General features: G+C 33.7%; 1 protein-coding gene across 1 annotated transcript in view; it reads right to left on the bottom strand.

The window, feature by feature from the left end:
• ACSS3 (acyl-CoA synthetase short chain family member 3) overlaps positions 1–26,841 on the bottom strand; it is a 245,851-nt gene that overhangs the window by 138,818 nt on the left and 80,192 nt on the right. Inside the window, 3 exon segments of the mRNA XM_074270876.1 lie at positions 14,831–14,971; positions 20,248–20,382; positions 26,045–26,233. Of these exon segments, the coding sequence (XP_074126977.1) occupies positions 14,831–14,971; positions 20,248–20,382; positions 26,045–26,233 (465 nt within the window).

The raw sequence follows: 26,841 nt of genomic DNA, 5'->3' as shown, positions 1-26,841 counted from the left end.
AGCACATAGAAACTCAGAAAAATCACAATTGTAACAGATAATATTCATAGTATCTGTAAATTATCAATCAGGGATTACTAAGGACAATCTATTGCCAAAGATCCAAAGGCTGTCCAAAGTTAGCAGTCTAGTCAATCATGAATAGAGATAGATGGCTGAGTAAGACCAAAGGCCCCACTGAAATGGAAAAATACTTTATGCAGTGTGTGTGTATATGTACATTTTATAGAAAATACATTTTAGTGTTCTCTTTTGATGACCTTAATGAATTCTTGTGTATATCGTTCTCCTAGCCTTTAAGTGTTTTCATATTTATTCCCAAAATCACACACACACACACACACACACACACAATTTCTTCATCCTGTCCTCCTTTGGCATAATCAGTCTCTGCTTTGTTGCCCTCTCCCTAGCACATTCCAATTCATCTCTGCTACCAGAGGCACTGAGTATACAATAAAGGAGTTGTTCTTAATTTTCTTTAGTCCCAGCAGTTTTTGTTTTCAATAGAATTTCCTATAGCCCCACTAAATGTAATAGGAGGAGAAAGTATCATTAAAGAAATCTTTATTACATATATAATGATTTTCAGTATCATAAAGTTGCAAAGTATTTATCAAAATAATATCAATTACAGAGAGCTGATCTCATTCTTTTTCAGTCATTAGCTTTATGATTGAAATAGTTTTTGAAAGAAAAACCTACATTTCATGTCCAGACTCTAGGTTACTTCTTACTTTGGATTAGAATGAAAACAATATTAGAATCCCAATTTGTGGGAATCCTTATTTTGGCAAGGATGGGATATGCTTCACAGAGGGCATGCTAATTTCATTGAGTGCAAATCAATTCAGAGTTTCTGGTTACTGAAGAGATCTTTATTGGGTTAATGTCACTTTTTTTCTAGGTTAATATGAAGAATGTGATTATTATATTAAAATATCATTGCTTGGAATGAGCAAAGTCTAGGTTAATATTCATCTGGTTTTGGCTAGTAGAAATTGTTATTTAAACTGTCTGTTACATGTTTCATCAAATCAAGAAGCATGTGTTAAGTGCTTACCATATGTTACTACGTGCACAGTATATAGAATGTTCAGACTGGAGTTAGGAAGAATTATCTTTGTGAGTTCAAGCCTGGCCTTAATTACTTACTAGCTGTGTGATCCTGAACAAGTCATTTAACTCTGGTTACTTCAGTTTCCTTATCTTTTTTTTAAATTAATTTTATAATTATAACATTTTTTTGACAGTACATATGCATAGGTAGTTTTTTATAACATTATCCCTTTTACTCCCTTCTGTTCCGAATTTTTCCCCTCCTTCCCTCCACCCCCTCCCCTAGATGGCAGACATTCCCATACATATTAAATGTTATAGTATATCCTAGGTATAATATATATGTGCAGAACCGAATTTTGTTGTTGTTGTTGTTGTTGCAAAGGAAGAATTGGATTAGGAAGGTAAAAATAACCTGGGGAAAAAACAAAAAAAGCAAACAGTTTACAATCATTTCCCAGTGTTCCTTCTCTGGGTGTAGCTGATTCTGTCCATCATTGATCAATTGGAATTGGATTAGCTCTTCTCTATGTTGAAGATATCTACTTCCATCAGAATACATCCTCATATAGTATTGTTGTTGAAGTGTATAATGATCTCCTAGTTCTGCTCATTTCATTCAGCATCAATTGATTTAAGTCTCTCCAAGCCTCTTTGTATTCATCCTGTTGGTCATTTCTTACAGAACAATAATATTCCATAACATTCATATACCATCCATTCATTTTCCAGTTTCTAGCCACTACAAAAAGGGCTGCCACAAACATTTTGGCACATACAGGTCTCTTTCCCTTTTTTAGTATTTCCTTGGGATATAAGCCCAGTAGTAGCACTGCTGGATCAAAGGGTATGCACAGTTTGATAACTTTTGGGGCCTAATTCCAGATTGCTCTCCAGAATGGTTCAGTTTCCTTATCTTTAAAATGAGCTGGAGAAGGAAATGGGAAAATTATTCCAGTATCTTTGCTAAGAAAACACCAAACAGGGTCATGAAGAGTCAGACAAAATTGAAAATAACTGAACAACATGCCAAGAACCATGCCAAGAACTAGGAATATAAATACAGAAAGAGAGTACCTGCTTTCAAGGACTTTGCATTCTAATAGATTAGTCAGTGTTTGAAAAAGAGCTGAAAAGGGTAGGGAAAGAGGTCTCTGAGAGAAATCAGCCAATTAGAGGGAAAGACCACAGAAGCAGGGAGCACTTGCAGTGTTTGAAATCCAGCAATGGAGTGAGCTTCCAAGCTAAAGCAGTTTTGGGGGCTTCACACAATGCCTGGAACATAAATGTTTAATAAATGTTTATTGAATAAATAAATGAAGTATTATAGAGAAAGTTCAGGAGTTAAAAGTATGATCTAGAGAAGAATGAAATTCTTCTATGGGATATGTGAAACCCAAAATGGGAACTCCTATATTCATGAGTCAATGCATGAAAAGATACCATGGGAGGATTTGCCCAAATATGCATTGAAAAAAGAAACTCTCAAAAGAATGTGATTATTGTATTAATGTATTACTGCTTGGTATGAGCAAAGTTAGGAAAACTAGATTACACAAAGATTACAACAATAGCAATGGAGAGAAAAAGAAAAAGAAATTGAAAATTATAGTGATTTGTCTAGCCCTGGAAAAGGTGAGCATAAAATTTACCTCTTTCCTGCCGCTGGACAGGCAGTGGGGCATGTAGTATAGGTAGTCAGATGCAATGGACATGTTAATTAGATTTGTTTAAAAAAAGTTTATGTTTGTGTGCATATGCTTTTGTTTTACAATCTTTACTACAAGGGAAGGCTTGTTATGCAGGAAAAGTAGGAGGGTTATATTTGTTGGAATATAGGACAGCTGTTGGAACACACAGGAGCCACCTGATAGGGGCTGCTGGAGATACAACCCAGACCTGCAGAATGGATCTCCTCTTGTGAGAGGATGATACAAGGAGACTGAGAGGCCTTTGCATTATCTGACCTCTCTCCTCTTCCCTCTGCCTCCAATTTATCTCATTCCCAGTCTGCAACACTTGTGTCAGCAGAGGCGGCCTTGCAATTCCTTCAGATGTTATGATCCATAACTGTGGAGGCTCTAGGAGAATTGACCTGTCCCTTAACATATATTCATTATGACAAATTATACTGGTGAATTGGTTGTTATTGTTCAATCTTAAAGAAGACAAAAATGACATCATCATATTAGGATCAAGTTAAAGCATGTCCGACTGTGATTGATCAGACCAATATGAGCTCTATAACAAATTGGGCACAAATAGTCCATTTGAACAATTGGGATAAATCCTCTAAATTTGGGCTTTTCACATTTCTTTTGAGATTCTTCAATTCTGTTTTTCTCACAGAGCACAGAACTTTCTTTGATAAAGCACATCATGCTGGGTAGTCCTATGCCATTGTCTCCTATGTCTCACAATTAATTCCCAAGTTCTTTAGGGACTTTGCAAGTGTCCTTGTATTATTTCTTTTGACCACCATATGAGTGCTTGCCTTGTATGAGTTTTACATAAAATAGTCTTTTAGGCAAGCATAATTCAAACAAAGCAGGCAATCCATGAAAGTTGCATTATTGGTAGTAGAGATTGAATACTTGGCAGTTTAGCTTAAGAAAGTGTCTGGTACCTGCCAAGTGATCATCAGGATCTTCCTAAGATAATTCAAGAGATATACAAAAATGTAAGGGATCATCAATTGGGATAATTACTGGAGATATAATTTCACTGGCCAAGAGAATATCTGGTTGAAGGAATGTCTTCCATGATGCACATTGGTACCTTTTCTTCTACTTCTTGTCTTAGAAAGGTATATAAAACATTGAGAGTTAAAAGTGAATTGATTGCTGTCAAGAAGTCTGTATGTTCCAGTGGAGGGACTCTGAGTTCTAAATCAGCTCTCTATTCACTGTGCCATGGTGCCTCTCAAAGAATCAATGTATGTCAATTTAAAATTTAGTGATTAATGATGCATTATCAGAAAAGTCCCCTAATTAACTATTATCTTGGTGTAGTCCATCTTGGACAGCCTTACTACTAAAAGCCATTATATGTCTAAAGAAAATAAAAGTGAATACCAAGAAATGTGGTATTTTTTTTAAAGAATAAGAGATAAAAATGCCTTTAGGTATAGCAAAGCCCAAAGCAATATGTTCCAAGATGAACTCTTTGCTATTGGTTACCATCTATGAAATCAATTGAAATATTATAGACATCTTTTTCTTGAGACAATTTGTATAATGAGTTCTGCCTCTGAAAAAACATCAAAAATGTTAACAAATATCAAAGAAGATATTAAAAAACTTTTTTTTGCTTATTCCCTTCTTTAAAAAAATTGATACAACAGGAGCTTGCAAATTTATAATACATGATTCTGTTCTTCTGCACCTTAAAAAATACCCAATAGAACTAGGCAAGGTCCAGGAACTTTTTTGAAGAGAGATAGAACCACGGTAGGAAAGAAGAGAGGATTGTGGATAGAGCACTTGACAACTGGAAGAGGCAAATCTAAAATGATTCGATTTCTTCTTTTCCTAGGAATCATTCAAATCATAGTTCATGGGATCCTGAGAATTAGGTAAAAAGAATCCATTCTTGAAAGGAATCTACACAGTACTTGACCCATCTACATGTCATCTACCCTCTGTTTGATGACAGAAAAAAATGGAAAATAACACCACTTGAGGCACCTCAGTCCACTTTTGGACCACACTAATTATTAGAAAGTTGCCTTACCTCAAACCCAAATGGGCATCTCTGTACCTCCCACTTATTGCTCCAAATTCTGCCCTCAGGAGTCACATAAAAACAATATAATCTTTCCTTCTCATGATAACCATTTAAAAACTGAAGGACATTAATAATGTCCTCTTTGAAAATTCTCTTTTCCTCCTTTCTTTCAGCTTATCCTCATGTGACACAGATTCAAGATATCTGACCATTCTGGATGCCCTGCTCTGGACATTCTCCAGCTTATCAATGTAGTGCCCAGGAATGAACACAATAGTTCAGAGGAGACCTTATTAGGGCAGAGTACAACAAAACTATTATTCCTGGAAAATCTGCCTCCCTTAATGTCACCAGGATCACATTAGCTTGCAATGGTGACACATATATTGAGCCTGCTGGCCACTGAAAGCCTCGGGTCTTCATAAAATCTACCAATAACATCCTCTAAGTTATTTTAGTACTAGCTAAGCCATCACTAATTCTTGTAGATCTCACCTGTGAAATACTGATAGGACTCTAATTGTTGTCCCCAAGCCCAAACACCACAGAAATCACTCTAACAACAAGCAGGCCAGCATATCCTACTGACCATATCATTTGATTTAGACATATCATAAAAATCAGCCAATGAGCACAAAGCTCAATAAAGGTTTCCTCTGACATGTCATCTGCAGGGTTCCCCTTCTTTGATGTCCTTGGGTAAACCTATGCTAATTATAACATCATTAGCATACATTAATAGCTCTTGAGTTGGCTTTTTGGTATGCAATCTGGGTAACTGCATTGACAGTTTCATGAAAACTATAGAACTTTCCCATGTTAGCAAACTTCTCCTGTAACCTCAGAATTTACATATCTTATATATCAGAATTACTTATTATTATTATTATTATTTGCTTTGCTTTGCTTTGTTATGCTCCTAACTGCTTTATGGAGGCTAACCAATTCATTGCATACATTTTAATAAATGCCTTTAACTTGATTTGGAGATGGCCTGAATCCTGGAGTCTCTCAAACTTTCAGAAAAAACACAATACAGGCCTGGTATGACAACAATATTTCTGACATCTATTCCCCCCTATCTATAGTACTCCTGCTACTACCCTTGTATAAGCCCTCATTACCATTTGCCTATTTTGTTGCAATGTATTCTCTACAGTCCTCCTTTTCACATCCTTTCCCCACCAATCCAAAATTCATACCATTTACAGAGTAACCTAACTTGTTTAATTGACATTGGTTAAAAATTTCCATGGTTCAAGAGACACAGGGACCCATATGTACAAAAGTGTGTGTAGCAGTACATTTTTGTAGTGGTAAGGAACTGGAAATTGAGTGGATGACCATCGGTTTGGGAATGCTTAAAGAAGCTATGATATATGAATGTAATGGAATATTACTGGACTATAAGAAATGATGAGCAGGCTGATTTCAGAAAAGTCTGGAAAGACTTATATAAACTGATGCTAAATGAAGTGAGCAGAACCAAGAAAACACTATACACAGTAACAAGATTATATGATGATCAATTGTGATAGATTTGGCTCTTTTCAACAATGAGGTGATTCAGGACAATTCCAATAAACTTGTGATAGAAAGTGCCATTTGCATCCAAAGAAAGAAATATGGAGACTGACTGTTGATCAATATATAATATTTTCACCTTTTTGTTGTTTGTTTGCTAGGTTTTGAGTGTATATGTGTTTTTATTTCCTTTTGAGAATATTTTTCCTTTACAGCATGACAAATAGAAATATGTTTAGAAGAATTGAAGATGTTTCACTGATATTAGATTGTTTGCTCTCTTGAGGAAGAGGGAAGGGTTAAAGAGGAACACAAGGTTTTGCAACAGTAAATATTGAAAACTATCTTTGCATGTATTCAGAAAAATAAAATACTATTTTACAAAAGGAATTCCATGGTTCATAAAGCTTCTTTATATGTTGAAGTTGCCAATTTTTATGTTATATTACTCTCAAAGAACTAAAAGCCCTAACCAAAGTAGAATAGTATTACTCATATGTTCCCTTCTTCCTACTTCATCCCTTTCTCCCATGAATCCATCTTGCACTCTCCCATCTTTGAACTTTTGTCTAAGATGTTCTCTACTTCTGGAACTGCCTTTCTTCTCTCTGCCCTTTCTTTCACAATCCACCTCAAATGCAAATTCTCCCATGAAGCTTTTAGAGTCAAGCTCTATATAACCCAACGATTTTATCACTCTATGATGTACTTATCCTCAAATATTGTCTCTGTATTAGATTGAGTCATTAGCAAAACTCTGTAAATTCCCAGAGCACTGCTCATAGTGATCCAAATACAGTGAAGACTTTATAAATAATGAATGGATGAATGAAAAATAAAGGCCAAGAGGAAACAGGAAGAAAAAAAAATCCATGAAATCATAAATGGAAAATCCAGAAATGTTAGGACAAGGGGATATCCTTTAAAAGTTGAGCAAGCCACATTTGGGAAAAAATAAAAGAAATAATCATTTTTCAGAACAGGAAACAAAGTTTGAGTGATGATCAACCCTTAGAATTTGTGCCTGAATGGATGTAAAGAGATTGAAAAAGGATTCTGACAAATTGATGATTAACTATATACATAGATCCTAAAGTATATGGACGTTGTTCATAAGCCTTAAGGTTAATATCAAAAAGGAATGGATACGCATACACACACACATATCCCTTCATTTAATACATCAATCGAAAACCTCTATTAATAAAGACTAGTACATATGGAATGTGGATCAGACCTAGTACAGCAATCCTTGTGTCAATAATCATCCTGAAAACTTTGAGAATACAAGTGACAGCATTCTTTTCAACAAGGATTGAAAAGGACAATACCAAAACAATTCTAATCTTTATGACTTTGAGTTACTTTTTAACATGAATAGAGAAGGATATAAAAGGAAGATATATCCCATAAAGAAAGGATGGAAAACAGAAAACATTATATATTAATAGTATTAAATCCATAATCAAATAGTTTATTTTTATGAATCAAAGAAGAGATAATAATATAATATATGTTTTCTTGTTAGAGGAAATGGAGTAGTTTTGCCATTTCCCTCCCTAGCTATTTTACAGATGAAATAATTGAGGCCAACCTACTTGGTCACACAATTAGTAAGTTTCTAAGGCCACATCTAACTCAAGCTTTCCTGAATCCAGGCCTAGGGTTCCATTCATTGTACCACTATCTTACATACATGTATATATATGTGTGTAGATACATATATTTGTGTATGTCTATGTATGTGTATAAACATGTATGTATAAAAGCATGCATGTATGTGCATTATTAGAAAGATAGATTTTTTAAAATTATAAAATACTGGGCCAGTAGTCAGTAAGATCTGTGTTCAAAGCCTGCCTCCCACTAGATATGTAACTCTGGGCAAGTCATTTGACCTTCATCTGCCTTAGGTTCCTCATCTGTAAAATGGGGTTAATAATATCTCCTACTTCACACTGTGGTAAGGATCAAAGAGATACTTGTAAAGTACTTGGCAAGCCTTAAAGCTCTCTATAAATGCTGGCTATTATGATGATAGATAGATAAATGATAGAAAGCTAGGGAGAAAGAGACTTTTTCTGACAAAAGCTCTTAATTTTGTGGAAATAATAAATTATATTTAAAAGTGATTGGATGGTTTTAGTATTTCAGCAGATACAAAATCTGCTTCAAGCATTTCAATGAATCAAAATGGATCTAAAACAATCCTTATGAGGGTTGCCTGAGGTGCTTTATAATTTTATATTGATCTGAGCAACCATGAGATAAAGGGCAAAGGTGAAGCCAGTTTAGCATTTTAACTGCCAATTTGGTACAGCAATCACAAGTAAGATTTTTTTTTTTCTTCCCCTTGACTCCCCCCCCCCCAAGTTGCCTTTTCTCACTTCTCATTCCCAAACCTGCCAAGGTCAGAGAGTAATACTAAAAGAGTTAACCAGCAAGAATAAAAATGGCATAAGGATTAAAATAAATCTGAACAAAATGTCTTTAGATACAATTTTCTTTCACTCACTTTTAAATCCTTTCCTCTCTCTCCTCTATCTTTTTCCTCCATTGCTCTTTGCAAATTTCCCTGCTTGAGCTCCAGACAACACACAGACACACACACACCTCAAAAACACTTTTTAGCCAAATGAACAAAACCACCATACCCCTGAGAACATCCTTGCACTTATAATATAAGGAATGTTAACTGATGGAGTCTTCTCCAGACATTTCCTAGACATCCCAAATCTCATTATACCTATCAGATGCAGCATTTGCCAATTTCTTAATCCAGTTTATAATTCTCTAAGAAAGGGAAACTGGCCATTAAACCAAAATATGTAGGAAAAAAAAAAAGAAAGTCATTACATATGCTATAAATTTTCCCTTCTCCTAAAATAAATTATCTCCAGAAGGATCTTTTTTTTTTTTTTTTTAAAGGGACCAGTGATTTTATCCATAGAGGAAATTCCTTCACAGGAACTCTCTATATCAAGGCAAATAAGTGGCTACATCAACAGTAGATGTTCTTAGAGTTTTGCCTGAGGGTCATTGAGAAGGAAATGTTCTTGCTTCAGGGCAGTGAACCACTTAATTCTTCCTGACTCTAAAGCCAATTCTTTATGTAGCCCACATGGACTAAAGAGTCTAATCTCTCTATTAAGAGCTTCCACAAAAGACAACCAGGACATAATTAAGATAAAAACCAGAGAACATACTGACCTCAATGGGATCAAGATTCTGCTGGGAAGATCATTTAGGAGAAAAATGAGCATACAAAGTAACAAAAAGAGTGTCCATATTGCCACCATTTTTCAAATCTAAATGTGCCAGTGAACCCAGGTCCCTCTAACATCCCCCGGTCTCCCAAACATTTTTTTCTCCTAATTTTCCAGATTTGTCACCACTGGTCCTTGTGCCCAGCAGAACTTAAGTGTATCTCTGTCTGTCTGTCTATTTCTCTCTATCAAGACAGAGCATCATCTTTGGCATGACACCTGCTAATTCTGCCTCCGTGTGTGTGTGTGTGTGTGTGTGCATGTGTATTTAAAGAGAGAAAGAAAAAGGAGATGTATGTGTGTGTGTCTATGTATATGTATATATTTGTAATGTGTATAGAAAGGCATTCATGGAAGGGACAAGTATAGCAATAGTTCATGTGTGGAATAGAGGGCAAATGTACAGGGCATACATTTAGAGGGAGTGTGTGTATGTATACATGTATAAAATCATACATACACATATTTATTTATATACATACATATATGTATGTATTATAACATATGCTTATATCAAAATACAATACAATTTATATATTATATAAATTATATAATATGCATTAATAAATCATGTTATTATATTTTATCTATAATTAATGTTATGTTTTATATAATATAAATTATTGTTATTTTATGTAACATATAATTAATCAATGTGTAACACAGATGTGTATACATAGATGTTTGTATGTATATACATGTGTGTAATATGCCCTCTAAATGCATGCTCTGTACATATGCCCCCATCCCAATATATACCATTGTTACACCTGTCCCTTCCATGCAAATCTTTCTAAATTAATTTGCTATGTGTGCCCACTATTTCTAATGAAAACAGATTTGTGGTTGACTGTGCCCCAGGTTTACAGAGTAAACGTTCTATTCCTATTTTATTACTATTCTAGTTCATTAAATTTCTTTGGTTTTAACTAATCGTATCCTCTGGCAAACTTCCAAAGGCATAAAAGTAAATACTCTAGTGGGGGCTCATGACCTATGACTTTGAATGGATAAAGAATTTTAATGGATAAATACTTTAAATTAGGATAGTTTTTTAAGGGAACCTACATGTAAATTTGGGGAGGGAAATCCCTAAGAGTTATGAATTGTTACTTGGTAACAATAATCATCTGTTTAAAACAAAGACCAAATTTTATACATTTTTATAACCCTCACTGTCTGTCCCATACAATTACATACCATTTACTGGACTGAATTCAAATTAGTTAAATTCAAATTCACATAGCCACTTTATAACTGAAGGATTAGCATAAATATTCAGGCAAGAGGTAGAGACAAATTACTACTTGGGGAGTTGTAGCAAACACTAATTAACTGGTTTGACTTCAATTCTCTTTCAGTATGAAAAAACACAAAGTCTCCCATGCACAATTTAATAATACATTTCCATCAAATGGATATAGTTGTATCATGAATCACAGAATTTGAATGTTGCAAGAGATCTCAGAGGCCAATCCATACATGAAAATGCACAGTTTACCCTTACTTATGGACATCAATTTATTCCTCAACAAAATATTTTTGATCTGTAATGAATACATCACTTTGACACCAAAAAGTGTGAATGGAATGAATTTTTACAGCTACTGAAGTCAACAAATACCAATTACATTTCTAGCTTCAAATTTGAAATATGCCAATATACTGAATGTAACTAAATTTGCTATGCTCTTCCACAAATAAGGTCTTTAATAATAAAAAAAGAAAGTACATTCATCATCCTGCCATAAGGGTAATAAATGCTGCTATAATTCACTGAAAACCAAATGTATGTGTTTCAAAAACCTACTCATCCAAAAGAAGATTTCCAGAAATTTATACCCACTGGATCAAAACTATAAGCCAAAAAGTAAACAAAAAAGTATTTGAGCTGCTGAAACTTGAGCTTGAGTGGTCACAAAATGCATGTGTTTTTACTCTATAGAAAAACTCTGATTAAAGTCATATAGATTCGTACTTAACACATCCAAAACATAACTAATGTTCTTTCTCCTTCTCCAACTCCCTTCCCAACTCATCCCTCTTCCAAATTCCCGTTTTCAAGGATAACACCATTCGAGGTTGAGTTATTTTCATATTCTCATACTCTCATACCACAGAAAAAATGATTGTCTACTCCATTCTATATCAACATTATCTCTCCCATCTAAACCTTTCTTTCTAATCACACAATCAGCTTCTTAATTAAGATTTTCTGATCTGAGTCATGGTAACAGCTTCCTAGCTGTATTCCCCATATAAATTGTCCCTACACCAACCATCCCATATAAATCTGCAAAAATAATCTTCTTAAAGTAAAGATATGACCATGTTATCCTTCTTGTTAGTTTCCTTTTGCCTCTAAGATAAAAAATAAAATTTTCTATTTGGTTTTTAATAGTTTTCACAACCTCAGTGTGATTTTTCATTCTATTTTATGTTATTTCCTTTGTCACAATTCTATAGTTAAAACCGGTTTTAACTCTATTCTTCACACATAACACCTGATCTCCTATTTCACTGATTTTGCAATGGTATGGAATGTACTCCTTCCTTATCTGTGCTTCACTGACTCCTTTTCTATCTTCAAGACATGGACCAAACATCACTCTTTTTATACCTTTTCTAATCACCCCAGCTGCCAGTGGTGCAGTGGATTGAATGTTGGACCTGGAGTTAGGAAGACCTGAGTCCAAATTCACTCTCAGATTCTTACTCTCTGTGTAATCCTGAATAATTCACTTAACCTTTGCCTGCCTCAGTTTCCTCCACAATACCTACTTCCAAGGGTTGTTGGGAGAATCAAATGAGATAATATTTGTAAAAAGCTTAGTACTGTGCTTGGCACATAGTAGGTACTTAATAAATATTTGTTACCTTTCCTTCTCCTATCTAATTACTTTACATATACTTTGCATTTAATCTGTACATGACTATATGCATACACATTTTCTTTCCTATTAGGATATATGCTCCTTAGTAATATTTTTTCTTTTTTTTTTAAAAAATCTATCTATCTCTATCTATCTTCTACCCCATCTTCTACCCAAAGCATAACACATTATAAGTACCTGAAAAAAAGTTTCTTGGTTTTTAAGAAAGCATATTAAGAGGGAAAGAAACAGGTATACTAATCAAAGTTCAAAGTGATGGCTCACATAATGATATCAAGAAAGTAGACCATATCTCTTTATCTTCCTCACACTCCCATAAATATGGAACAAGGAAAGCATGAAAATTTGAAAACACCTAATATAGGCCAAGATGTCTTCAAAATTGTTGAGTACTGGTGTCTACTAACCTGGGCACCCATTCTTGCAAGAATATAAAATAATTTTTTCCTGCATTCATCAAAAACTGTTGAGTACGTCATTGTACAATAGTACAATATCTAATGTTCATAAGAAAAACCCAGAGTAAGAAAAATATAAACAATAATAATATCAATAATAATCATAACTAATGTTTATATAGTTCCTACTATGTACCAGGCACTATGCTAAACACTGTACAATAATTTCATTATTTTATTTTAAAGATAAGGAAACTAAGGCAAACAAAAATTGAATCACTTTCCCAGGGCCAAACAATTAGTGCAACACTGGTCTTATCCAGCTGAGGCTGAATTTGAATCAGGCTTGGCACTCTATCCACTGTGTCATCTAGCTGCCCAATATATGTTCAATACATTCTTTTAATAAAACACGTAAAGGTATAATATATTTCAGAAAGAAATAACCCAACTAAGAAAAGTTTTCATATTTCAAGAGGGAAGCTCTATTTCATAAGAAAATTCAAATATGGGAAATAAAAATCTCTTTCCCTAACGTTGCTGGATAAAATCATAAGTTATTATGATTTCTGATGACATATGAATATAGTAATATCAAATGACATAGCATAAAACCTAGAGTTATTTTGCATCTGACAGGGGAAAACAAAACTGACAACTTTAATTTGATAAATACCTTCATGTATACACATTTTAACATCTGAATAACTTTCAAATCCAAAGAGTGTCAAGAAGCTCAATGCTCTGGATTAATGTCTTATGTAAATGCTGAATACTCAAACTGGTAACATTTCAATCATTTAGGCTTAAAGTTGACTTTCATCTGAAACATACATTTCATTTCCCTTTTGGAACTTTCAGTTACTCATAATGGAGTTGACATTCTATCGAGATCCTATCTTTCACTGAGGAGCTCTGCTTGATCCTAATATCACTTGTGACATTACTGGTTGAAGCTGAAGTTCCTACCCTGGTATCCATGGATCCATGGATAGATTCTAGAAGGATAAGAAACATGGTGGGAAGAAAAGTACATATTTATCTTCACTATTAATTGAAATTTATCATTTTCCTTAAATATGACTTTTTAAAAAAAGGTTTCTGAAAAGGAGTACATAATCTTCACTAGGTCATCAACGGACACACACACACACATGCACGCACGCACACACAATGTCTATTACCTCTATTTTAAAATGGTACAGCACTCTGCCAAGGGGTTTTGTGCCAAGTAGGGATATAACAACAATGGCTGGGAAAAAGTAGAAGAAATTGGGGATTGTACCATCTGTTTATTTTACATCTTCATTGGTTTTTTTATGTACATGCAACTTTGAGCATATTTACTGGTACTATGTAAAACATTAACAATGAAAATAAGCAACTGACTTATTTTTTTTTTAAAAGTAACATATCTCTCATATAAGAAAATCCTAATTCAAATCTTCCCTTAGACGCTCATTACCTATCTGAATTTCTTTTTCTTTGGCTATATGAATCAATTATTAAGGGAAATGGGGCTTTCAACTTATTTAGGTAATTAATAATAATATTATTAGTTATTACAATAATTAATGATAGCTATGAATTATTACGGGAAATGTGTGATTTATCTGATCTGTCTACAGTAAAAGTAGACAGAAATTTCCCAAGTAAGTCATTTATCTGGGCATCATTTTCCTTATCTATAAAATAAGGTTGTTAGACAAGATGGCTTATGAAGTCTCTTCCTTTCAGGTTGTAATGTTATTTATGATCCTTTACAATTTTAAGCATTTATAAGACTTGGTGGAAATTTTTACTTGAAGATTTAAAGTATCAAAAACAAAACCTGAAATTCCAGTAAGAAATGGACCCTTTGTGGCAAGAAAAATTAACTAACATTTGGAGAGCAATTAAATACCTTCTAAGTGTGACAGAAATTCATGCAGTCAGAGATCTTTATCCTATAAACAATGTATACCTTAGGTAACCCAGTTGTTCCTGATGTGTAGAGAATATAAAGTGGATGTTCTGAGAGAACAGGGACACAATCATGGGATTGGGCTTTTGCCATCTCTTCATCCCAATCGAGATCACGATCTGGATCCAGAGAAACAGTTTCCTATGGATTAAAAAAGGAAAGGAGAGAGGGAAAAACAGTTTTCATTAAAAATAAATCACTACAAGGGAAGAAAAAACAGCAAAAGTTCTTAGATAAATTCAAATATCTGACTTGTTGTTTTTTGGGTTTTATTTTGTTTTGGGGTATGAATTTTTTAGCAGTCTAGTTAGAGGAAAGATGGACCTGTTATATCACTTGTAAAGGGAACTCCCATGTTAAGAAACTCCTGTCAGTTTAGATAGGCTTCGTCTCTGTACTTCAGAGCCTTTGAGAGTTACTTGGATGGCTGAGAGGTTAGAGGACAACTGGTATATATCACAGGCAGAATTTCAGCCAAGTTCTTCCTGGATGAGGCCAGCTCTCTATTCACTGAGATGTCTTGCCCCTCTTAGACTTCCATCCAATTAGTTGAATGAAACTTCAACATAGGACCAACATCATGATTTCAGCAAATTAGCAAATATGCAGAAATTTCCAAGCAAATCAGATTATTTCAAGTTAAAATAATAATTACTTAAATTACTATAATTAAGGTAATCTATTTTATCCAATTTTCTTATTACCCATAATCCTTTAATTAGACTAGTACTGTCTCTGAAAATTAATAAATATTCTATCTTTATAAACTTGAGTCTTTTTAAAAATTTGTATTAATTTCATTGTATTTTTACTACAGTGAACTGCACATAATTTTCATAATGGGAAGACAATTGGTTAAAAAGTTAGCTTTGATCAGATATATTAGAAAATCAGATGAGAAGGAAGGAAGGAAGGAAAGAAGGAAGGAAGGAAGGAAGGAAGGAAGGAAGGAAGGAAGGAAGGAAGGAAGGAAGGGAAGAAGGAAGGAAGGAAGGAAGGAAGGAAAGAAGGAAGAAGGAAAGAATGAAGGAAGGAAGGAAGGAAGGGAAGAAGGAAGGGAGGGAGGAAGGAAGGGAGGGAGGAAGGAAGGAAGAAAGGAAAGAAGGAAGTAAGGAAGTAAGGAAAGAAGGAAGGAAAGAAGGAAAGAATGAAGGAAGGAAGAAAGGGAAGAAGGAAGGGAGGGAGGAAGGAAGGGAGGGAGGAAGGAAGGAAGAAAGGAAAGAAGGAAGGAAGGAAGGAAGGAAGGGAGGGAGGAAGGAAGGAAGGAAGGAAGGAAGGAAGGAAGGAAGGAAGGAAGGAAGGAAGGAAGGAAGGGAGGGAGGGAGGGAGGGAGGGAGAGAGAGAAGGAAAGAAAGAAAGAAAGAGAGAGAGAAAAAGAAATTAAGAGAAATTAAAAAGAAGAGAGAAGAGAAGATGAAAGAAAGAAAAGAAAGAAATTTACCCTTGATAAATCCAGGTGATTCTTAAAGTACAAAAATGCAAACTGGAAATTGATGGTAACTCTTAAAAATCTAGCAATCTAATCAGATTTTTCCTCTCTTTTTGTAAGAAAATATCTATGGATATTGGCACAATAACTTGAACCCCAAACTTTTTAAAAGTAGGGACAGGGAAGTAGGCACAGATTGTTTTAGTGGGAAAGTCTTAATGATGTGAAACTTTGGGTTGTGAAGAGTACTTGGGAAAGATTCTAATGGTGAACTTTCAATAAGTTAGGTAAAGGAGGTGATATATACAATTGTAATCACTTCAATAACAAACTGAAGGGATTTCAGGGTCACAAGTTAGTATCAAGTCTTATACTCCTTGAAAGTAAGAATAAGATCTTTTCATAATATAGATGAACTTGTTAGCATTCCAGCCCTTAAAAATGGAATTGTCTATCAGTAGGAGATTCTACCAATTCTATTTTGCACACTACACATGAGAAGAGCATCACAATGATTCATTTATCCTGTGTGACTTTAACATACTGGAAAGTCCTTTTTGAGTCAGAGGTTTGGGATTCACATTCCAATTCTGACAGTCACTCCCTGTGAGACCTTGTGGTTATTGGATCATTTTTTGGGTCATGCCCTATTTTACATGACCCCGTTTGGGATTTTATTTGCAAAGATACTAGAGTAGTTCACTAGTTCACTATTTCCTTCTGTATAGATGAAAAAAAAAAGTTGTACATTTTAAATTAGCACTAAAAAACTTAAATTTCTTTGAATCATAATCTTAACTCATAAAAATTATTACAGTTCATATTTTTACCGTAAAGATGGGAAAGTTTGGAGTTCTTTGTTTTCCTTAGAGGTTAAAGAATCTATTTTAATGAAATTTTGAACTTAGTAGTAGAGAGTCCAGTCTTGCCAGGATTGAGGAGATAGAGAAGGATAATCAGCTCCCTCTACTCCCATACCACCATAACCCACACATGACATTAACTATATGACAAGACAGTTTATGTGAATTACCAGGATCAATTGATCCAAAAGATCCAACAGAATTGAGGAGATAGGAATGAAAGAAAGACTTGACTGAGATTTTAGGTCTACAGCAGCCCAAGTAAAATAACTCCTGTTTTGAGACCCAGGAATGGCTGCCAAGCTACTTTTCCTCTGGCTAAAATATAATCCTGCCTAATGAGAAAAATCACTTCTAAGTGCATTCTTAATACCTGTCTCCCCACTGAGCTCAAAGCAGAAAATAGAGTTTACTATGGATTTAATTACTATCTGAATCAGCAGGGATTTTTCATAGGGAGAAAGACAAGTGATATACACACTGTTCTTTGAAAATTCTACTTTGTTTTTGAGGGATTGTTGGAAGTTCCTCTTGTGATAAGAGAAAGCTTTGGCAATGAAGCATTCATTTCTACACTTGTATTTAGGGGAGAAAAGAAAAAAATTCAGAATTGTTTTTTATTTTCCTGTTTTCTATTCTTGACTTTACAGAAACCACTACAGTACTGATTTTATATGCTGATTTGCAAATGACAAGAGCTAAAGCATCAACAAAACAAACAAAAGAAAATCAACATTTTAGGTCCTATGAAACAAACTTAAAATTTATCTTCTGGACAGAAAGAGCAGTAAAATCAGCAAGTGTAACAGTTCATGAGCTATGGGGTACTAAAACGTCACATAGGATTTTAAAATGGTGATGAAAATCATCAGGTAGCAATCAACTTGACAGTTTTAAAACACTTATTCTTCTCCCCATCTGGACATCCTATTCTGAGTATTTTCAGTAGAGGACCTCTCAAGAGCATCACAAAGTTGCACATTATATTTGAACCTATGTAAGTTTCTCTCTTGGAAAATCCCTAATGTACCCTGGATATCTGTATCGCAGTTAAGAATCCCAAACTGAATATATTTTCAATCATAGAAATAAAACTTTATAATGTCAAGAGTCAATTAAGGACTGAAAAATTATTTTTCCCTCTTTGCTTAGAGCTGTTGTTTTTGCTGCTTTGTTTTGTTTTGTTTTTTCTTAAATTCAACTCCTGGTACACTTTAGAATATAGAAAACAAATCACATTGTGTTACAATTTACATAAAGTGTTTTGGTTTCTAACCCTGGTTTATTTCATAACAATGAATTTTTTTAAATTTATAAAATATGATATAGTGACTAGAATGGATGCTTAAATGAAAATATATTCTGAGACATTATCTTTCAAAACCACGTACAGGTTATTTAAATAATCAGACTTCTTGGAGCAGTCACATGGAAGCATTGACATTTGGACTTTCAAAGGAAACATGTTCCCAAAAATATGGAGAAATTTTGGATTGCATAAATATAGCACATATATGTAACTCCTTGAACCTCTGCAGAACATCACTAAGAAGTTAGGACAGGACAAGGGTCCCCAAGAGTGGCTTCAACTATGAACTTTTTTTTTTAATGGAAGTACATATAATAAATCCAAAAATGTGAGTTCTTCTTAGTTTTTTTTTTTTTTTTTTTACATGAGTTCTTTTTTAGCATTTGTGTTTATTTGCTTTTTTATTAAAGCCACTCAGAGGGAGTATAGTGCAATGAGGAAGACAGCCTTGTGACCAGAAAACATGGCTACAAATCTTGCCTTTAATATGGGACTATGGACAAATCACTAAAATTCCTTGCATTCTGGGTCATGTTTTAAGACTCCAAGTTAAAAGGATTGTTGATGCTCCTCAGTGGAACGAGTTTCCACTTTAAGAATTCCCCAAATATTTGGACACTGATAAAATTGTAGAAATGAGCAAACAAACAAAAAATCCTGGTTATTGATAGGTGAACAACTCTACTCTTCTACATTTGTTTGTAATTTATGTGTTTTGAAAACACGTTAAAAAATTTACCAGTAAACATATATGCAGGTATAGATGCCTATGTGTATTTATGCATGTATACACATACATAGAAATATATGGATATACATGTGTGCATATGTACCTATATATGTATGTGTATATGTATATTCCTCTATGAATATAGTCCTTATCCATATACTATATAAGACATATTTCTAAAATAAAATTGCTTTGAAATAAAGAGGAAAAAGATGATCAAGCATTGAAAAATAATATTTATTGGAAAAGATGAGTCTTATATTAATACAATATATAGAAATTATTTCATTTGGTTCAGCAATAATCTTGTAGGTAAGAGATATTATTTTCCCCATGTGATAGCTGAAGATACAGATCCTAAGTGACTAGCCCATGCTACTAAATGAGTAAATGGGAACTAGAAAGCCTGAGTTGTAGTCAAGCATTGATTCCATTTGACCCTTAAAGCATTTCATTTAAAGGCTTGGATATTAGTCAACTCTTTTTTCTAACATCCATAATAAAGGTATGAAGTTTTATACATGCCACTAAATGATAATCCTTTAATCAGATGTTAAAATGGAACAAGTCATTAATTTTCTAATTGTTTTTCCCAATGATAACTGTAACCTATAAAATGTCAACTTTTGGCTTCCACACATAATTCTGAACCATTCTCAAAGTTTATGTTTTCCCATACATATTTCTAAAAAAAAAAGTTCAACATTTAACATTTAAGCAGCTATTGTCATGACTTACTGTAGATATTTATTTGAATTCCAGATTTTTATTTCTATTTTGTATATATAGATTTTCTCAATAGCAAAATAATGAAGTGTAGAACATATCCTTTCTAAGCATATAAAATATAAATGTGTGCACATGTAAACTCATAAGTATCTATGTGTGCATTTCAGTATACATGCTTATTTATGTGTTCACATGCCTGTATACATTTATTTTTATAAATCAACTCTTCCTAGCATTATATATTCTAAATATTGAAGACTATAGCCATGATGTCTTTTGCAGCTCTAAAATCTATGCTCTTAATACATGTTTAGTACAAAACTTAAAAATAAGAATAAAATCAGCAATAAGACTTACCATATTAGGTCGATTATAAATGAGAACTCGGCCAGGCTTGTGCTCTCCTACCCTCAGGGCTTCTTCTAAAAGTGGTATATATTCTACTCTCCTCCCAGGCTCTATTCCAAAGGATGCTGTTACAACCACTTTGGGCTAAAATTAAAAAAAAAATTATTGTTATAAGTTAAAATATCTGTTATATTTACTTTCAAGAATTAAGGACATAAATAAGATAGTTATAATCCTTCATAAATTTATATTATATATGTATATGTATATAAAATGTGTATCATATATATATATGTATGTGTATATACGCACATACTTTTGCTAGTATAGAAAAAACCTTTTATTTTCATAAATCCTTATCTATGGCTATACAAATTTAATTTACCTGTCAAAAATTGTAGATTTTTTAAAAATGACTTAATAAGGCTTACTTTTGTATTTTTAAAAGGTGGACAGAAAATGTTTTACCTTTTTAAATGTAGGAAAGACTAAAATTTTTAAAATGCATAACTGGCCTCCAATATATATCTCTAAATTTGTTTTTTAAAATGTAGCTTCCAAAAAAATGAAAAATACAAGTTAGCAGATAAAAATATTAGTCCAATTAATGATGCACTTAACAATAATACTTTGTATTAAAGAAAAGTTCCAAAACTGGTTAACAAAAATTCCAGTGGAAAAAAATGAAATACATCAATAGATTAAAGACAGGCTGCTTTTCTTATGGCCTAAAATTTACTTGCTTTTAGCCACAGTAATTTTAACAGCTGATAAAAAAATAATAGGTCTCTACAACACAATAGATAGCATTTCTTAAGCAATTTAAAATGAGAAACAAATTATTATAATTTACATCTAGGAAAAAGTATACACAAAAGGTTTGAAGTCAAAATTGAATTCTTTTAGGAATGACTTTTTTCTGCGATTTATAACTACATTGCTTTCTTTTACTGAGGTGGAGCCCACATGTGTAAACTATTTTCTTTTTATTGGAATAAATTATTCATAAGTTAGGATAGAAATAATAAAGATCCTGCCTGAGAAAACATTAAAGTAGCATTGCATTCTTCTTTTCTATTAAAAAAAAGTAACATTTTACTTCTTATTTTCAAAAAGGCAATAAGTCAGGCTTAGGTAACTCCTTAGACTAAGAAGTGGTCAAATTATGATTCATATTCCACATAGCAATATAGTAATATAAAATTATTATAGCATGTATTCAGTTATACTATCACATTATAATATGGTATTTAATAATAAACAAGCAAATAAATTAATAAATGCAGTAGAAAAAGGTTTAGTTTCTAATGATACATAATGATTGTGTAACTGAGAAAGATTTCCCAGGAAGCTAAGGCCAGAAATTATAAATCAGTTATACATCTGGAGGGAATTTTCTTACTAATAAATTCCCCTTTGCAATTAAGTCACAAGTCTGGATATAATAAAATAGAATATATTTAGGGTTTTAGGAATGGCAAAATATATATTATATATTATAAAATGATTCTCACAGAAACTTTGAAATAGGTTCTCAAATTGTTATTACTTTCATTTAAAAGGAGACTTTTATTTTTTAATTCTATGACTTTAATTCTGAGACTTTAATTCTATGCTTCAGAAATATTAAATGATATGTCCAGGTTCATGTGACTAGTGGCAGAATTCAAATTGGAGCCTTCTTGATTTCAAGTCCAACCTTCTCTCTAGTCTATCATTTATTCTTTCTCTTTCAATTTAATTCTAGTATATGCTATATATATATATATATATATATATATATATATATGTATATATATATATATATATATATATATATATATATATATATATATATATATATATATCATGTCACTGTGTGACATGATAGAGGATTAAAAGACAAGCTATAAAAGCATTCCTGCTTTTAAGATGCTCACAATTTAAAATTGTGTCATGGAGACAATGGCAGAGTTTAAGACAGCCAGAAATGCTTTCTCAAAGGGGTTCTTAACTTTGGGCCCATGAACTTCAAAAACAGATTTAAAAAAAAAATATTTCAATATAATTGGTTTTCTTTCTAATCCCATGTATTTGATTTTATGTATTTAATTATTTTATTTTTTCATTTCATGTTTTTAAAAATATTATTCTAAGACTGAGTCCCTGGCTTTCACTAAACTGCCAAAGGGCTTTGTGAAATAGAAAAACTTAAGAAGACTTGCATTATGCACATTGGAATTCACAGCTATGGAGGGATCAGTGCTGCCTCAAGGAAAAAGGGGATTTGGCAGGGTTACAGGAAGGAGGTGATTTTTGAGCAAAACCACAAAAAACAATAAACAGATGCCAGAAAAGACACCTGAAAGTAAGAGAAAGATCATGAGCAAATATAGAGACTAAGAAAGAGAGGGATATATTTGTAGGATGATGGTTAGTCACTTGAACCCAAACTTCAAGACAGTGTTTTAAACTAACATTTATGTCTTAGTAGCTCAATAAAATGGATTTCTTTGTCATGTGATCATTTTAAAATCACTTTGCCCCAAAACTCATGAAATCATTTTAAAAAAATTCTCTTTTGAGTTTCCTTCTAGCTCTGAAACTACAGTTATGCACTTAATTTTTTTTAATAACTAGGCAAGTTTCTCCTGGCACTTGGGCTGATTACTTTTAAGAGAAATGGCCAGTCTAGATATCTGCTAACATAATATTGCTAATCTAACTTCACATATAACTTTTAAAAGCCAAATTCTTTAAATCTATTTTTAATAAACATAATCAGTGCATAGTCCAAATTTGCTTACTGTCCTTTCCTCCACCCTCCCCAAAAGATAAAAGATCAAGGGTTGATGATCCTGAAGGATTATTGAAATTGAATCTGATGTAAGCCTATCAATGTTCTGCCATTAGTATCTATTTCTTTCTGACACTGCTGAGTCAATGAACTTAAACTAATGAAATGCTGCTGTTTTTCAAGCAGGAGGTGAAACCCTTTCTTGCTCCCTATTAACTGTTACCTCAATAAAAACCACAAGTGATGTAAATGCACAATCAATCATATCTTACACTCAACTCTTCTTTATTCACACTCATAAAAGGATTCAAGGTTAAATTCCTTCCCACCCCTCTCCTCATGTCCTCCTTCCATCTCTCTTCTATGTAGATGACTCGAGAGCTATATTCCTCTCTCTCATCTCCAGTGACTTTCTGAATATTTTTAATTGATTGTTCTTCCCAACCCCACACACTAATTTGAACCTTAAATTCAATAAGTCTAAAAGTGAACTCAACATCTTGTCCTTCAAACTAACCCTCACCCCTGACTTCCATATATCCATTAATGGTACACTATAGTCTCAATCAATGAGACCAGGAATGTTAGAATCTTGAAAGTTTCTTCTGCCTTGACTACCATATCTTATTTCATATGCTTCCCTTCCTTTTGATTCTGTTTACTGCTACACTTGTTATCAGCTGAGACTTAGAATATCCTAATATCTTCCTAACTGATTTCCTTGCTTCCTGTGTCTCTCCAGGCCAATCTTACCTTGCACTGATCCTCTTCCTAAAACAAGACTCTCCAAGCTGTCTTTTATTTCCATTGCTTTGTCCAGGCTGCCTTTCAGTGTTGGAATACCCTATTCTCTGGCTTGTGTTCATTAGAATCCCTAACTTTTTTCCAAACTCCCACCTCTTATAAAAAGACTTTCCTGATCCTGTTAGCTATTAGCACTTTTCCCCTCTCAAAATTACTCACAACACCATAATAGCTTCAGCTGGCAAAACTCCACCACTTACAACAGTATAAAATCCTACTAATTAGTTTCCCTCACTCAAACCTTTCACCTCTCCAATCCATCTTCAACACAACTACCTAAGTGATTTCCCTAAGGTACAGCAGGTTTAACAATGTCATTTCAACACAAGTTTCTCCCTAATTACTTATTATGGGAAGCTAGGTGGCTCAGTGGGTAGAGCACTGGGTGTGGAATCAAGAAAATGTGGATGCTAGTAATGTAAAAAGGAATAATTATTTAAATGTTCTAAGTGTTCATTTTTGTTTGTAAGTTAGATTTTACATCTACTGTAAAAGATTCTTGGGATGGTGGATCTTATAACAGACAAACTGCCAGGCTTAGACTCAGAAAGACTCATCTCCCAGAGTTCAGATCCTATCTCAGATACTAGCTGTGTGATTCTGGACAAGTCACTTCACTGTTTTTGCCTCAATCTCCTTGTCTGTAATTTGAGCTGGAGAATAAAATGGCAAATCACTCCAGTATCTTTGCCAAGAAAACCCTAAATGGGGTTATAAGGAATCAGACATGACTGAAATAACTGAACAGTCCAAAATTACAGGATCATCTATAAACTCTTCAGTTTGTCATTAAAATCCTCTCCAGTCTTGCTCCTAGGTTCTTTTACAGGCTTATTACAACATCATTCAACTTCACTATGTACAATCTAGTCAAAATAGATCTTTTACTGTTCCTCACACACAATGAGAGAATCCATTAACCTTCTCAGTTGACAAACATTTATTAAACATGTAAGTTCTGGGGAGAAAAACAAAAATAACCCCTGTCCTCAAAGAACACATAAACTAATTCACCCCAACTTGCACAAACTATCCCTCAATCTGCCCTCTTAGAATTCCCTTCTTTATTCAAACCACACTTATTACCATACGTTATCTCTACAAAATTCACTTTGTATATATTTCATCTATATTTGTATATAACTATATATATATTTTAAAAATCTAGTTTGAATGAATACTTAAGTTTATGCACTGTACACAGTAGAATGTAATTTCATTATGAGTAGAGACCATCTTCACAATGTCCATTGTCCAACACACTGCTTGCTACATGGAAATAAAGACTGGACCTGGGATTTAGTCTAGTGAGCTTCCAGTGAGGCACTTCCTCTAATAATGCAGTCCGATATTTTCTCTGCTACTTATATTCCTCAAAAGTTTTTTTTTTGTTTATTTTTTTTTTGTTTTTGTTTGTTTTTTTAGAGAACAGAAAGGGCAAACAATTTACTTAAGGTGAGCAGCTGGTCTTCCTGACTCTTGAGGTCAGCTCTTTATTTTCTATACCATGCTACTATCTGCAGTAATTAATAAAGGCATTATAGACTTAAATTGAATTTACACAGATAAAATAGCCTATGCTACCAAAAGATAAAGTTATATCTTTCCCCTGTCAACTGGTTCAGAACTAGCCTCTAACTTGGGGTAACAGAGCCAACAAAACAGGTCAGAGATAAAAGAATCAGAATACAAATAGAAGTTTAATTAATTTCAGAATAAAGAAAATCATGTTTGCAAAAGGAAGTCCCCATCCTAAGAAGGAGGGTTTAGGGCTGTGAAGACTGAGAACACATATACTGAAAAGTGTTGGCCCACAACAAATTCATGCTTAAACCTTGAGATAGTTATCATGGTTAGCATATCTTAGGACAATATAGGTGTCCTTTGGTTCTCTGGGAACAGTATTGTCTCTATTGGGAGGAGGTATTGTGTCCAGTCTGCAGGACACAAAACCAGATTCCATGATATCAACAGGAGTGCAGTACTTGTCAGTGACAAGGAACATGCATTATTAAGATGTGATGAATGGCCTGGGAAATAAGGGAAGCCAAATCTCTCAGTGAACACCTGGTACTGGTTTAAGCTATACACACTTTATCAGAGAGTGATATCATCCTCTGCAAAGGATTATTGTTATTCCAAACCCAGGAAACAGGAAGCTAAGTCTTAGCTCCGGGAAACAGGGTATCCCCCAAATATGCTGACACCCCCAAATAAAAATCTTACCTTTGCATGATCAATACGGGTGCTGAGCTCCTTAGAGGCAAAGCCCCCAAAGATAAGACTATGAACAGCTCCTATCCTGGCACAAGCCAGCATGGTGTACATTGCCTGGGGTATCATGGGCATATAGATCACCACAGTATCCCCCTTTTGCACACCATGCTTCACTAAGACACCAGCCAGCTTGGAGACCTGAAGAGAGAAAATTGTGAAATAATTAAAAAGCTATTTTATGTATTATTTACTTAGTTATTCAAGTGAAGAGGCCTTTCTGCCTTGGACAGTTTCACTGAATTAAGATCTATGTAATCAATTGTAGGATTTCTAACTAACCCCATATTACCATAAGATGAGTGATTGCTATTTTTGGTGTGAATAATTCTCTCTTTTTAATCATAAATCTTTATGCATTGATCAAGAGAAATCATATATCTGACCAAATCCTCTAATCAGACTGATGGGTCAGGCACAGCAAATATAAGAATGGAAAATAAGGAAAAAATATAGGTCCTACAACAAACTATAATCCTGAGCCTAGAACCAAACACCATTAAGGCACACACAGAGATTCTGCTCTATTTCTCCTCATTCTTTCATTCACAAATAGGAAAAGGGATTGTACCAAGTCAGTTTGATATTCCTTCCTTAGTACTTCTACTCTTAAATTAGATTACTGTTGTTGTTTGTCCTTTCTAGAAGAGGACCATTACATTAGGGAGGTGATGTTATGAATGCAAGTAAGTGAGCTGGATTTAAGTGAGGAAGGGCTGGAACCAGTATCAGGATAAAGATCAAGAAGA

This window comes from Sminthopsis crassicaudata, chromosome 5 (assembly GCF_048593235.1).
Source record: "Sminthopsis crassicaudata isolate SCR6 chromosome 5, ASM4859323v1, whole genome shotgun sequence".
NCBI classification, from domain to species: Eukaryota; Metazoa; Chordata; class Mammalia; order Dasyuromorphia; family Dasyuridae; genus Sminthopsis; species Sminthopsis crassicaudata.
Note: the sequence above shows the minus strand (reverse complement) of the source record. Positions and strands in the feature narration are given on the sequence as shown.